A 14,517-nucleotide genomic window follows, 5' to 3' on the forward strand; every position below is an offset into this window, starting at 1 on the left:
ATTTATATAATTTTTTAAATTAATCTCATATATTTATTAAAATTAATATTTTAAAATAAATTAATAAAATAAAAATTAAATCAAGAATCTTAAACAATATACATCTAAGTTCAAGTCTAAAGAATTTTTTTGTCTAACTTTTCCTTCTCTATGATTTTTTTATTGATTAGAATAAAAAAAAATCAGATTATTTTATTTTATTTTTATTTTATTATTTTTTACAAATAAAATATTAAAATTTAATAAATAAAGAGATTAATTTATAAACATAAGGACTTATTAGTAATTATAATATATAAGCGCTATTTTATAAAAATATAAGTATTAATTTCAATTAAAAGTGTAAAGTTTAAATTAAGAAATTATTTTATTTATTAAATAAAATTTAATATATTAAATTTAAAAATATAAAAATTAAAATATAAATTTTATTAAATATTAGAGAATAAAATATAATTTATCAATAATATTTATCAGTGTTAAAAAAAATTTTCAGTGAAAATATATGATTTTTTTTGTTATATAGTAAAAAATATACAACTCTCTTTTAAAATAGGCTAAACCATAAAATAATTTTTTATAATTATAAATATATATATATAATTACACCCTTTATCTTTTATTTTTATGCATTAAATTCAATCCTCTTAAATTTAGTTTAAATGTATTCTTAGCATTACTCTTACTATTAAAAACTCATAACATTCAACAATATTTAATTTGGATAATAAAATCCTTAAACTTTACCTAAAAAATATGCTTATTTTTTCTTAATACACAACTAATATTTAAAAGGCATCCCATTTCAAAAAAAAAAAAAAAAAAGCATAAAATATGTTTTTTTAATAATATCAAAATATATAGTTTGGCTCTTGAATTTTACTTAAAAATTTAATTAGTATTTTTTTTATTGTCAGCTTTTAGTAATATTTTTTTTATAAAAAATATAGAGTTAATCGTTAAAAATATTCTATATTCTATATTTTTATTTTATTATAATTATATTTTTTTAAATTAAAATATAAATTTTTAAAGTTATTACAATTGTATCAGGCCATTATTTATATCTATCAAAAAATTAAAAAAATTACTATATTATCGTATTATGTGAATAAAATTTAAAATTAATCGTTTTACACTTTATTTTTATTATAATTTCATTTTATATTTTTATTTTTTATTAATTAAATTCTATTCTTTTAATATTTAACTAAATACATTCGACTGATATTTATATATATATATATTTATATAGTTAAAAACTTATAAGATTATCAAATTACTTTTTCTTTTGTTATTAAATATATTTAAAAATTATTATTTATATTATTATTATTTTTTTATATTTTGTCAATAATTTTATAACAAATAATTTATCTTAATTTTATTTTAATTGAAATTATTTAATATCTTACTATTTAGTATTATTTTTAAAACTATCATTAAAAAAAATAATTTTATTAAATATATTAATTAAATATTAAAAAATAATTTAAAATAATATTTAACCTAATTAAATTTAAAAATAATAAAAATAATAAAATATTTTTTTAAAAATATCCTTTTAATTATTTTTTAACCGTCAAGTATAATGCTTATTATCTTTTTTTTTTTTAAATTATACTAATATTTAAAATAAAGTTTTAAAAAATGAATAATATATAAATAAAATATTTAATTATCTAATATGACTTATTAAATAATGAAAAAATATATAATTTATATAAAATTATAAATTCAATCTTCATCCCTCTATTTTTTAAAAAAATTATTAATAAAATATATAATTATTAAAAAAATTATATTTTTAATTTTATTATAATTCTATCTTAAATTTTTAAATTATTATTTTTACTGTAAATTTTACTATCGTGATGATAATGTAATTAAAAGTTAACTGTACAAATAATAATAGAACACCATTAAAACAACTTTAACTTTAACAATTTTAACTTTAAAAAATTGTATTTTAATTAGTAAAAATAATATAATTGCAATAAAATTAAAAAATGAAAAGCTTTTCTGATTGTAACTAAAAAAATATAACTAAACTCAACTCATATGCAGGTATATAATTTACACGCGTTTTAAATTTTTAGATGTAAAATAATTATATTTTAAAAATTTTATATGTTAATTAGTTATAATTTTATAAAATTCAGATATAAAAGTTAATGATAAAAATATAAGACTGTATACTGATTTTTTATGTAAATGTTAAGCTAAATTATGTATATTTTACATAAAAAATACATTATAGCAATAGTAAAAACAGTGGAATTGTTAATAAAATTAAAAAACAAATCATAATTTTTTTAATAAAACAAAACAAAATTATTTTCCTTTATTTGTTATTATATCTGTTAATTAAAACGAATAGTTAATTTACAGGGAAAACACATCATAGCAACTAGTTTTCTTTAGTATTTAATTATAATTAATATTTATTTTAAAAAATATAATTACATAATTACTTTTATTATATACACAGGCATTGGCAAACTTTTAGTAAATTAGGTTTAGATTTTTTTACAACTAGATTTTATATACACAACAATATTTGACATTAGCACAATTAAATCACGGTTAATCTTAGTCAAAATCTCCTTAATACCGTAATAAAACTCTCTAAGTAAATTGAAATTCACAAATCATCATGAAAATTTAATTTTTCTTTTATTTTCTCGCCAAAGAAAAATTTTATACTATGCTAAAGAAACCAATGCAAGAAAGAACAGATTTGCAGAACCGAACATGATAATTATCACATCTAAAACACCCAACAAAGCAATAACAGCTATATTTTTTATTGCAAAACAAATTTAAGAATTCAAAAAAAAAAATAATAATTCAATTACTTCACTAATCAAAATAAGATATGATCAACTAATTGCATGCTTTTACCATCTTCTTCCTTTGCTCCTTCTCTTCAGCTCCTTGCTTTAACAGCTCTGACGAAGATCCACCAATCCCAGAATTTCATTTTGATTAATTTACTGGAACAAGGCTTCTTATACAAGTACTTGCTGAGATTCTATTACAAATAATCTTATATTGTTCTGAAGGTCCGAAAATTTCAAGTTTCTCAGCACTTCTCTGCTGCATATCATACAAGAAAAAACTTTTACCATTGTAATTATACAATAATAAGACATCATCGCCGGCTTTAGTTCTTAAACAACACAAAGCTTTCATGTAAGGACAAGGAATTTCATTCAGATGAGTAGAAGCTGATGCTTTATAAAATATTTTAGTCCAAGACTCCATTTTTCCATATTCTTTCATAACCCATATCTCAAAAATCCAGTCGCCTGCCAAACCACATATAGCTAAGCTTCCTCCAAGTTCCTCCACATGCAAGTAACTGTGTCCATTCATATTCATATCAGGTATTGCAAGCTCATAGATCTTTTCCTCTACAAGATCAAATGCAAGTATCACTCTGCCTTTGGTATCTCCTTTGAGCTCAACGACCCAATGCAGGGATCCACCAACAAGGACACCGATGCTTCGACGATTATTACATTTACGAATAATAGAATAATTATGCAGATATTTGATCCTTGTCAAAGAATTAGCTTTCAAACTGTAAACCACAACTCTTACATTGTTGTCCATGTGGGGTTGAATCAGAACGATCAGCTTGTATTCATCGTTCACAGCATCGTAGCCAAATCCACGCAGCAGTTCATACTCACAATGACTGCGACCCCAAAATCTAGGTAAAGTTCTGTGCTTTCTCGTCGATGGATTCCACAAGATTATGCCTTGACCATTGTACATAGCAAGCAAGCCATTGCAAGAACCAAAAACATCTCCATAGAACTTGCGATCCCATATATCATAGACTGTATAAGCATAACTTAATAAAGTATCAAAGTAAGAGCGGTTGGGACGATGAAGCTCTCTAGCGCATCTATCTGATTCAGATGAGTCTAAGTCAATTCCATATATGGAACCATCTGGCTTAATTTCATGAATAATGAGGCTGCGACTGGTGCTGGTTTTGATAGATTGATTGAGATGGAGATTGATGAATTCTGGGCTGTCAATGAAGGAACAACAAGTTTTTGACAAGCATCTGAAGCGTAAAAGAGTTTCAATGGGTAAAAGGAATAAAATTTCTGTGAAAATATCATAATTGAAATTCATCAGAGAAAATTACGCTGGAACTAGCGGCGATGGTATTGAAGGGCAAAGGAATAAATCGCTTAAATACAATGATTCCCAATCTTGATGAACGGGAACTTTGAACTTGAGACTCCCAATCTTGATGGAACTCTATTTAAATCTTTTTATTGAGATTAAATTTTTTATTCATAAAAATTATCCAGTAATAACTTCCATCATAAATCTGCTAATATTATATATTGATAAATAAATTTTTAGATAATTAGTAGTTTTTAATTAAATAGAATCATATCCACGTATAAATCTTAATGAATATTTTGTCATCTCCCGTGATTTCTTTGATGATTTCCATAATTTCTTTGTGATATTCTATCATTAGGTTTAATAGAATCGTATCCAATCTTAAAACAAAATCATTTTGTTATTGAAAATAAGTCTAAATCTACCTACTTTCTAGCGAAATTAAATAGATTCATTTTCTTTATGATATTGCAACCTCTTTTTAATGATGTTGCCTAGGGACAGAAGCAGAGACGTCCACCAATGCTTCATGGTCTGATTCCAAATGGATCCTAACTATTGGAGATTAATTGAAAATTTCTAAAAATTGATTAATGTTAGTTTTATTTAGTTTTAATTAGCTAATCTTTGTTCAGATTTTTTAGGTTAGGTTTCTTCAATTGTTATTGAGCTAAACACATCCAATGTTATGAAAAATTTTAAAGATGCAATCACTGATTTTCTAAATATTTTAATAAATTATTTTTACAATTATTCAATATTAAAATATTAGGATATAAATATAAATTTTATGAAAAATTTGAATTATTTTATTTAACAAACTAAAAAAATTGAGATATAAACGTGTATCCATAAAAATGTTTAAATTATTTTAGTCAATAAGTAAAAAATATAAATTAAAAAATAATAAAAATGCCAAATAAAATATCACAGTCACAGTATATTAAAATTAATTTGAATTCATGATAAAATCGTAATAAATTTTAAAAGTTTAATTTAATTATCTAAAATTTATAAAATTATATATATATATATTTGTAAATCACAATTATCCTTATCACAATAAAATATTTTATGAAAATTAATTTGTTTTTACAAATAATATTATTAATATTTAAAAAAATCAGAAATTTGCAGAAATCCTTAAAAAAAAAAAAAATCAAAGGATTGTCAAAAATTAAATACCGGGATAAATCCACCCAGCTAATTTTTAGCTTTCATTGGCAATAAAGGATTACAGAATGCGGTTTGTATAATAACCACAGTAATCATGATTCATTGAGTAATTTCATCGAACACTAGAGAATCTTAGAGGGAAATAATTTTAAAAAAAAAGTGAGAATTTTCAAGGTAAGCATTTTTCTATTTCAGTATTGTTAGCTATGAGAAGGACAAAAAAGAAAAAGAAGAATTTTCAGGAGTAATTAATTAATTGTTAACATAAATAAAATTAATCAATTAAAATTATTTCTCATAAAATTCAATAATATTATATTGTAAAAAATTATTACTTTTTAAATTAAAAATTCTAATAAAATTTTTGGTGTAAATGATAATAATTATTAAAATAATATTTTAAAAATTAATTATCAAACTAATTTAATACTATATTTTATTATATTTATGCAAAAAAAGGTAAATTATCTTGTTTGTTAATTTTTTAAATATTCATTATATTATTTTAAGCTATTTATTTTAATATTTAAATATATTTATTAAGATTATCTAATATTTTAAATCGAATATCTGTTCAATACTAATCCAATTAGCAATATATAAAAATCAAAGATAATTTGATAATCAATTAAATTTAAAATTTAAAATTAAATTCTTTACGTATATATCTTTATCTGTTTTAATAAATTCAAAATTGTATTAATTATTAATAAATTTACTTATCAAATATAATTTCACGTGATTTTGTTGAACACTGAAATATAAAAACTAATAAAAGGATGTTTTGCAGTTTTGATAAATTTATTTTTCTTTTTTTTTTAAACAAAAAAAAAAAAAACAATTTTAAGGTTGTGCAAATCTAAAATTCAAAATACTTTATCTATTCACAATCAATTTATTTGTCAAATGCTTACTACATAAAATATTTTTTTAAAATTTAATTGTTAAATAATTTAAATTTGGTAAGAAGAGAAAAGTAATGAAATTACTAAATATATTCTTAATAATTTATGATTTATAAATTTTTTTTTTTTGAGATGGGATTTATAAAAATCTTTAAATAGTTGTTACGCTCATTCTTGAATTTATTACTAATGATTTTATAAATTATTTTCATTCATTAATATGGATGTTTATTTTTTATACTATTTTTATAAAAAATAATTTATTATATTTTAATTAATTTTACATAACAATATTAAATACTTACTTTTTTAATAAATCATATGAATGGTGTTATAAATTTTGTTAAATTAAATTGATAAGTATAAATCATTATTAAATTTAACAGATTCGTGATTATATGATCAGAGTATATATTTTATAATTTTATTTTATAGTAACGTATTAAAATGTGAGATTGTTTTGGTAATAATATTATCGGATTATATTTAATAATAGTAATTTGGTGCTGAAATTTATTTTATTGAAAAAAATATGTTGTTTTTGATAATAACTCGAATGCTAAGGTGTTTCGATAAATCTGTTGATGTGTAAAATTACTATAGAATGATAAGTGTCAATTTATTTTTTTAAATTAAATTTACATGGAAATTATTAATTTATTATATAATATATATAATAATTAAAATATAATTTTAAAAATATATTTTTTTGTGTGAATAAAAATATTGTTTATCCTATAATATGAATATTATGATTTATTTAATTATTGTTGATAATATTTTTATAATTTTAAATAATTTATTGATGTCAAAATTTAATTTAAAAGAAAAACCTTTCATTAATTAATAAAATTTTAAAATATAATATAAATAAAATATTAAATCAAAATCATTCGGTACTCGTATAGGGTGTACAGAGTTTGAGACGAAGAATGATCTTATAATATGCTAAAGAGACAAATGCAAGAAAGAACAGATGCAGAACTGAACATCATAAATCTCTCACTGTTTACGAATTCAAATACAGAAATAAGATCAATAAAAATTCACTTCACCCATCAAAACCGTCTCTTCCTTTATTCCTTTTCTTGAGCTCCTTGCTTTGATAGCTCTGACGAAGGCTCACCAATTCCAGAATTTCATTCTAATTAACTTACTGGAACAAGGCTTCTTATAAAACTATTTGCTGAGATTCTATTACAAATAATCTTATGTTGTACTGAAGATCCAAAAATTGCAGGTTTCTCAGCACTCTTCTGCTGCATATCATACAAGAAAAAACATTTACCATCTAAATTATACAATAATAAGACATCATCGCCAGCTTTAGTTCTTAAACAACATAAAGCTTTCATGTAAGAATAATATGGATACCGACGAGGAATTTTATCAAGAAAACTTGATGAGAGATGAAATATTTTCGTCCAAGTCTCCATTTTTCCATATTCTTTCATAACCCATATCTCAAAAATCCAGTCGGCCCTCGAACCACATATGGCTAGGCTTCCTCCAAGTTCCTCCACAGGCAAGCAACAATATTCATTATTCATATCAGGTATTGGCAGCTCATAGATCTTCTCTTCTACAAGATCAAACGCAAGTATCACTCTGCCATTAATATTTCCTTTGAGCTTAACGACCCAATGCAGGGATCCACCAACAAGAACACCGATGTTTGGACGAGTATTACATTTATGAATAATAGAATAATCATGCAGATGTTTGATCTTTGTCAAAGAATTAGCTTTCAAACTGTAAACTACAACTCTTACATTGTCTTCCATGTGGGGTTGAATCAGAACAATCAGCTTGTATTCATCGTTCACAGCATCATAGCCAAATCCACGCAACAGTTCATACTCACAATGACTGCAACCCCAAAATCTAGGTAAAGTTCTGTGCTTTCTGGTTGATGGATTCCACAAGATCATGCGTTCACCATTATACATAGCAAGCAAGCCATTGCAAGAACCAAAAACATCTCCATAAAACTTGCAATCCCATCTGTCATCAGCTGTGTAAGCATGGCTTAATAAAGTATCAAAGTAAGAGTCGAAGGGACGATGAAATTCTCCAGGGCATCTATCCGATTGAGACGAGTCTAAGTCAATGGCATAGATGGAACCGTCTGGCTCAATTTCATCAATAATGAGGGTGGAATTGGTGCTGGTTTTGGTAAATCGATTAAGATGGAGATTGATGAATTCTGGGCTGTCAATTAAGGAACAACATGTTTTTGACAAGCATCTGAAGCGTAGGAGAGTTTCAACAGACAAAAGGCATAAAATTTCAGTGAAAATATCATAATCGAACTTCATCAGAGAAAATTAGGGTGGAATGTAGCGGCTAATAGTATTGAAAATCAAAGAATAAATGGCTTAAATACAATGACCTATCTTTTTTAGGGTTGGAGTTCGGTTCTGCCTCAATAGATTTGGATCTTTTTTTATATTTTCAACCGACTCCAAGGGGAACTTTGAATTTGAGAGTCCCAATCTTAATGAAACTCTATTTAAATCTAGGGTTTTTATAATTTAATTTAGTTTATTTTTTTATTTATAAAAAATATATAATGATAACTTCTATCATAATCTGTTAATATTTTTTTCAATAATAATTGAATAATTAAACGAAAAACTCTAATAAGAAATAATAATAGATGGAGTACATTTTATTATTTAACTTGATCGAATTTTAATATTATGGATTTAAATAGCTATAATTAAATTTGAAATTAATTCAAATTTAAAAAATAATTCCGTTCTGGATTCGAATGAAATTCAAATTTTATGTATAAATATTCATGCTTAAATTTATTTATATAAATAATTAATTTAATATAAAAAATATATTTTATAAATTTTTTATATATTTTTATTTAAAAATTAAAATTTAAATATTTTTTAAAAAATTAAATTTTTTAAATAAAAATTATTAATGAAAAATATTTTTATATAAATCATTAATTAAAATATATAAAATTAAATGGATTTAAATTTTATTCAAATAATTTAAATTAATTTTTAATTGCATTCCAAAGATAAATTTAAATATTATTAATTTAATTTAAATCGAATTTAAATAGTTTAATTTCCACATACCTGGTGATATCTTTAATTATAAAAAATATATCTATTTTTTAAAAAATATTTTTTATATTTTAAGAAAAATAGAAAACGTGTTTATTTTAATATTTTTATTCTAATAGAAAAATAAAAATTAAATTTTTTACTTTATAAATTTTATAAAGAAACTGAAAAATGCTGAAATGAATTATAATAAGTTTCTTAAAAATATATGTTAATAATAGTTTAATTAGATAATAAATATTAATAAATAAAATCAAAAAATTCATGTACTATTACCGTACTCATAATATCTCATTTATAGTAATAAATTACAAAATTAATGTATTTTCTTAATTTTATATCACAATAATTTTTTTATCAACTTCAACTAGACATAATAATATAATATTATTATATTATATATAACAAATTAAATAAAAAATATATAATAATTAATTAATATATTATAATAGTGTATACAATATGCATTATACGTTATGAAAAAAACTAGCTATTATAAAACAAACAAATAAAAAATTTATCATCTATAGAAGTGCAGCTAAATCATTGATGTTGCAGAAGAATTTCAGTGGAAATAAAAATCTAAAACCTGATCGTAGAGAATTATCATTCTCCATTTACAAATGAACCCAGTTGATAATTTGACCTACATCCTTTCATGGAAGAATTCTAGTGACAGATTCATTGAACGATTATGTACCTAGCAATAAAACTGCAGTGCATCTGCTATGTCAAGTAGCGAATTTGATCAAGGTACTTTGGTTGTGTTCGCCAATAATTTTACAAGTAGTGTCTTATCATTCAAAATATTAGAACATTTAATGATAAAGTGGATTATGAAAATATCCACTCATTATTATAAGAGCTAGTATTGCCTACCAGGCCTTCATTTTTTGACACTTCATAGATGTTTGCATTCACAATAAACAAGCAATCAAATTCACTAAACCTCAAGATTTTGCAACATAGATATTAAAAAAAGAAAAAAAAAAAAGTCTGAAGAGAAGTAAAAGTTGGCTATGAAAGTTACTCATCAAAATCTTTACTGCTGCACCAAGGAAATTAAGGGAATCAATTAGAAACTACGGATTTAATGGGCATAAGATTCATTTGCTGCAAGCTATACATTTTTTAACCAAGATATCCTAGATTTTTCATTAAAGCCAAAGCCGAGTTCTGTGAGACAATTGAGGCACATGTTCGAGATACTTGATCACAAACCATTCCCGCAAGAGCTTTTCAGAAGGTATCACCAACGAGGATAAATGGATGTCTGCCCTAATCAAACCCTTCAAGAGCAAAACTCTTACAACTGAACATCTTGGCATGATCCTCCTCTCCAGACTAAAACAAAGCACAATTGGAACTCTAGCAACAGCAGCAGGCTGCCAACCCATCTTACACACAAGAAAATCCATTATGCCAATGGGCTTCCTATAAGACAATGCCTTACATGTGGGATACTTTCTGAAAATCGACGAAATCTCATCTTAAGACAAACCCAACCTCACCTCCATTTTGTTCTCCCATGTTTTGTACGATAAGAGCTGCAAAATTTTGACTGCCTCAACAAACATAAATTTTAAAGGTGAAGTCCCAGTTTCATAACCTTCTCAACCACTTCAACCCAGTCAATCTTAACGGGCATAAGATTGACTTGCTGCAAGCTATACATTTTTCAACCCTGAAATCCTAGATTTATCATCCAAGCTAAAGCCAAGTTCTGTAAGACCCACTTTTTTCTGAAAGATATCCAACAATTCAGGAACATGTTCCTGATACTTGATCACAAACTTTTCCAAGAAGAGCTTTTCAGAAGGTATCAACACTGAGGATAAATGGGTGTCTGCCTTAATCAAGCCCTTTAAAAGCAAAACTCTTAAAACTGAACATCTTGGCATAATCCTCCTCTCCAAATTTAAACCAAGCACAAGTGGAAATTCAGTAACAGCAGCACGCTGCCAACCCATCTTGCACACAAGAAAATTTATTGTACCAATGACTTTCTTCTCAGAAAAAGCCATACATCCGGGGTACTTTCTGATAATTGACGAGATCTCATCTTCAGAAAAACCCAATCTCCTATAAACCTCCATTTTGTGCTCCCATGCTTTGGGGGATACCGGATACAAAAAACGGATTGCCTGAACAAATATAAATTTTGAAGGATCAAATCCTAGTTTTATAATCTTCTCAACCCCTTCAGCAAACTTGCCCACTTCTTGAGACATGATTTTCGGAGAGTGGCGAACCAAGTAAGAGATGTAAGATTGAGAGATTCCAAGCTCTCTCAAGAGTGATGAATTCTTAGAAAATCTTTTCTGCAATACGCCAAAAAATCGGTTTCTCATGCGATTGAGAGTTATAACAACTTTCTCATCAGAAACAAGTACGCTTTTAAGGATCTCATAAGTTGGGATCAGACACCGCTCTAAGCTTCTAGTCAACAAATCTGGATTCCTGGAAACAATTATAGGAAGGTCTGATCTTGAAACCCCTATAGAACGCAGAAAATCAAACTTGGGCAAGAGAGTTTTCTCTGGATGCGCTATAAGCACCTCCGGCCGAATCTTAATAATTTGGGAGATGTGAGAATTGGTGAATTCATGTTCCCTGAGAAACCTAAGTACTGAGTCTGGTCTTTCAGGAGTTTGAAAACGTAACTTGTGCTTAGAGACAGATTGAGCAGATTTTAGAGTGAATCCACAAGAATTTATGAGATATGAGATTACAAATGAGTGCTCATTCAAATTAGAAGATACAGTAGAAGAAAATGATCTGATTACGGCTAATGAGTGAAGAGGAAGAACATCCAGTTGGGCATTTGAGATCAACAGAGAAAAACACTTATTCATTGCTAATCTTGAACCAGAAAAACTAAACATTGCAGAATGCTCACCGAAATTTTCGAAGTGAATCAGTGATGCTTTAGGTTTTGAGGTAAGAACAGCACGCCGTCAAGCGAGTGAAGGAAGCTGCCATGCTCTCGTTCCATTTCCATGGAAAACTGCGAAACTTTGCATTATCTCGCCGTTGTCGCTGGTCTAAATATCCAATTCCTATTCCGAATTGCATTTGTTTTGCTGATTTGCCGAGTCTAAAGTCTAAACGCTCGCCGTCGACGGCTTTTGTTGCATGTTTTTTAGGTTTCTTTCGGCTGGCTGGAAATGGGCTTCAAAAGATGCGCTCCAACTCCACCGGCGCTGCGGTCTAATGGGCTTACTTTTATAAAGAATTTTATTTTTAAAAAAGTTTATTATTTGATATGCGACCCATTTTTTATTCTCTCCATTTTAAATTTTAAGAAATTAAAAATAAATCAAAATTATTTTCCTTTAAGGACGCAATAAGTTCAGTTCAAATTTGATTAGTTGTTAAAGTTAAATAAGTTTTAATATAATATAATATTGTTTTTTAATGATTTAAAATATGAAAAAATTAATATTTTAATTAACGTAAATTTTTTTAAAAATGCACAAATATAATAAATAATTTTTGAAACTACAAAAATAAAATTTTATTATATAGAAAAATATTATTATTAAAAATTAATATTTCATTATTAAAAAAATAATATTATATTAAATGAGACTTATTTGACATTTGAGAGAAATTTAATTGGATAAAAAAATTAAATTAAATTAAATTTATTTAGTAAAAATTGAAAGAATTTAATTTAACTTATATTCTTAAAAAAATTTAGTTCTATATTAATTTTAAACATTAAAACTTCATTTATTTTCCAAATACTAAGTTATTTTTTATAAATAAATGAAAGTTTAATTTTATCAAAAAATTTAAAATGATTTCAATATAAAAATACTAATTAATAAAAATTTTTATAAAATTAAGAGGTTAATTAATAAAATTTTTCATAACAAATAAATTAAATAGTAAAATATTTAATAATTAAAATAATTCAATTACTAGTAAATTTTTTAAAATTTTATAAATATTTTAATATAATTTTATAATTTAAGAAATTAACTAGTGAATTCTTTTATACTATAAAAATATAATATTAAAAAATGTGTTTATGGCTGTAAATTTTATATTTTTTATTTTTGAAAATTAAAATTAAATTTTTTATTTTATTATTTATTTTTTAAAATTATTTGGAAAAAAATAAATATAAATTTATATAAAATATCTTTTTAAAATATAATATTTAATAATAAAATAATGATATGAATGATTATCCATGAAAATAAATAATAAATTATGTTTACTTGGCATAAAATATTATAATCAGTAAATCTTTAATTTTTTTATTTGAAAAATATTTTATAATAAGTAGTAAAAATAAAAAATAACACTTTCAAACAAATAAATTTTATTTTATTTTTTATAAAATAAAAAATAAAAAATAAAAAATGTATCGATAATGACCGAATCCTAAATATTTCTTTGTTTTTTCTTTTTTTATCATGCAAATTCCATTTATATTTAAATTAAGGCCAACATGCTATGTAGAAATTTAAAATTGCAATCATCCGAAGAATCCAAGCCATCCAGAATGAGCACCGCACCAACCACATCTCTATTGCTTTCTCCAACTAGACACAACCGAAGAAGAAACAAGCGAACGTACATCAAAGTGTTATACAAGTCCAAAAAGACTTCTAAAATAGAACAAAACCGAACCTACCTAGCACAATTAAGGATTTTAAGGAAAGACCAAACAAAATCTAAACCCCAAAGCACCACTGTCATTAAGCAAAACAGGCACAAAACCAACCAATATCAGAGACAAAATTGATGCCATGACCTTTTCATTTTGTGATAACCATAACATAACATAACCAAGTTGAATGCATCGTGCTCTGGCGCTGACAAATTTCCGGTGGACAATTTTGTTATTGAATTTAATTATATTAACGAATTTAGATTTTCAAGAAATCATTCAAATAAAAATTTAAAAAATATATAAAATTAGATAAAATATAGTTAGTTATTAGTTTTTAAACTGTCTTTAATACATAAAAAATAAATAGTTTGCAAATAATAATTTAATTTTAATTTTAATTTTACAGAAATTTTAAAAAAGAAATTATTGAATATTTGATAAAAATAGAATTAATGAAAAATCGCAAATACTAATGGTTGCTATCTTATTTTGAAAATTATGATATATTAATTAAAATCATTATTTAAGAAAATGAAACTTGGCATAATTATTATGCATTTTAAATATA

General features: G+C 24.3%; 1 protein-coding gene across 1 annotated transcript; it reads right to left on the reverse strand.

The window, feature by feature from the left end:
- Nucleotides 1–10,989: 10,989 nt before the first annotated feature.
- LOC110625683 (transcription termination factor MTERF15, mitochondrial) lies at nt 10,990–12,397 on the reverse strand. The gene is made up of 2 exons (XM_021771319.2): nt 12,271–12,397; nt 10,990–12,179 (listed from the first exon to the last, which is right to left on the reverse strand). The coding sequence occupies exons 1-2, from the start codon at nt 12,395–12,397 to the stop codon at nt 10,990–10,992; spliced, it is 1,317 nt and encodes a 438-aa protein (XP_021627011.2).
- Between the last annotated feature and the right edge of the window lie 2,120 nt (nt 12,398–14,517).

The sequence above is a fragment of the Manihot esculenta genome, chromosome 11 (assembly GCF_001659605.2).
Source record: "Manihot esculenta cultivar AM560-2 chromosome 11, M.esculenta_v8, whole genome shotgun sequence".
In the NCBI taxonomy this organism is placed as follows: Eukaryota; Viridiplantae; Streptophyta; class Magnoliopsida; order Malpighiales; family Euphorbiaceae; genus Manihot; species Manihot esculenta.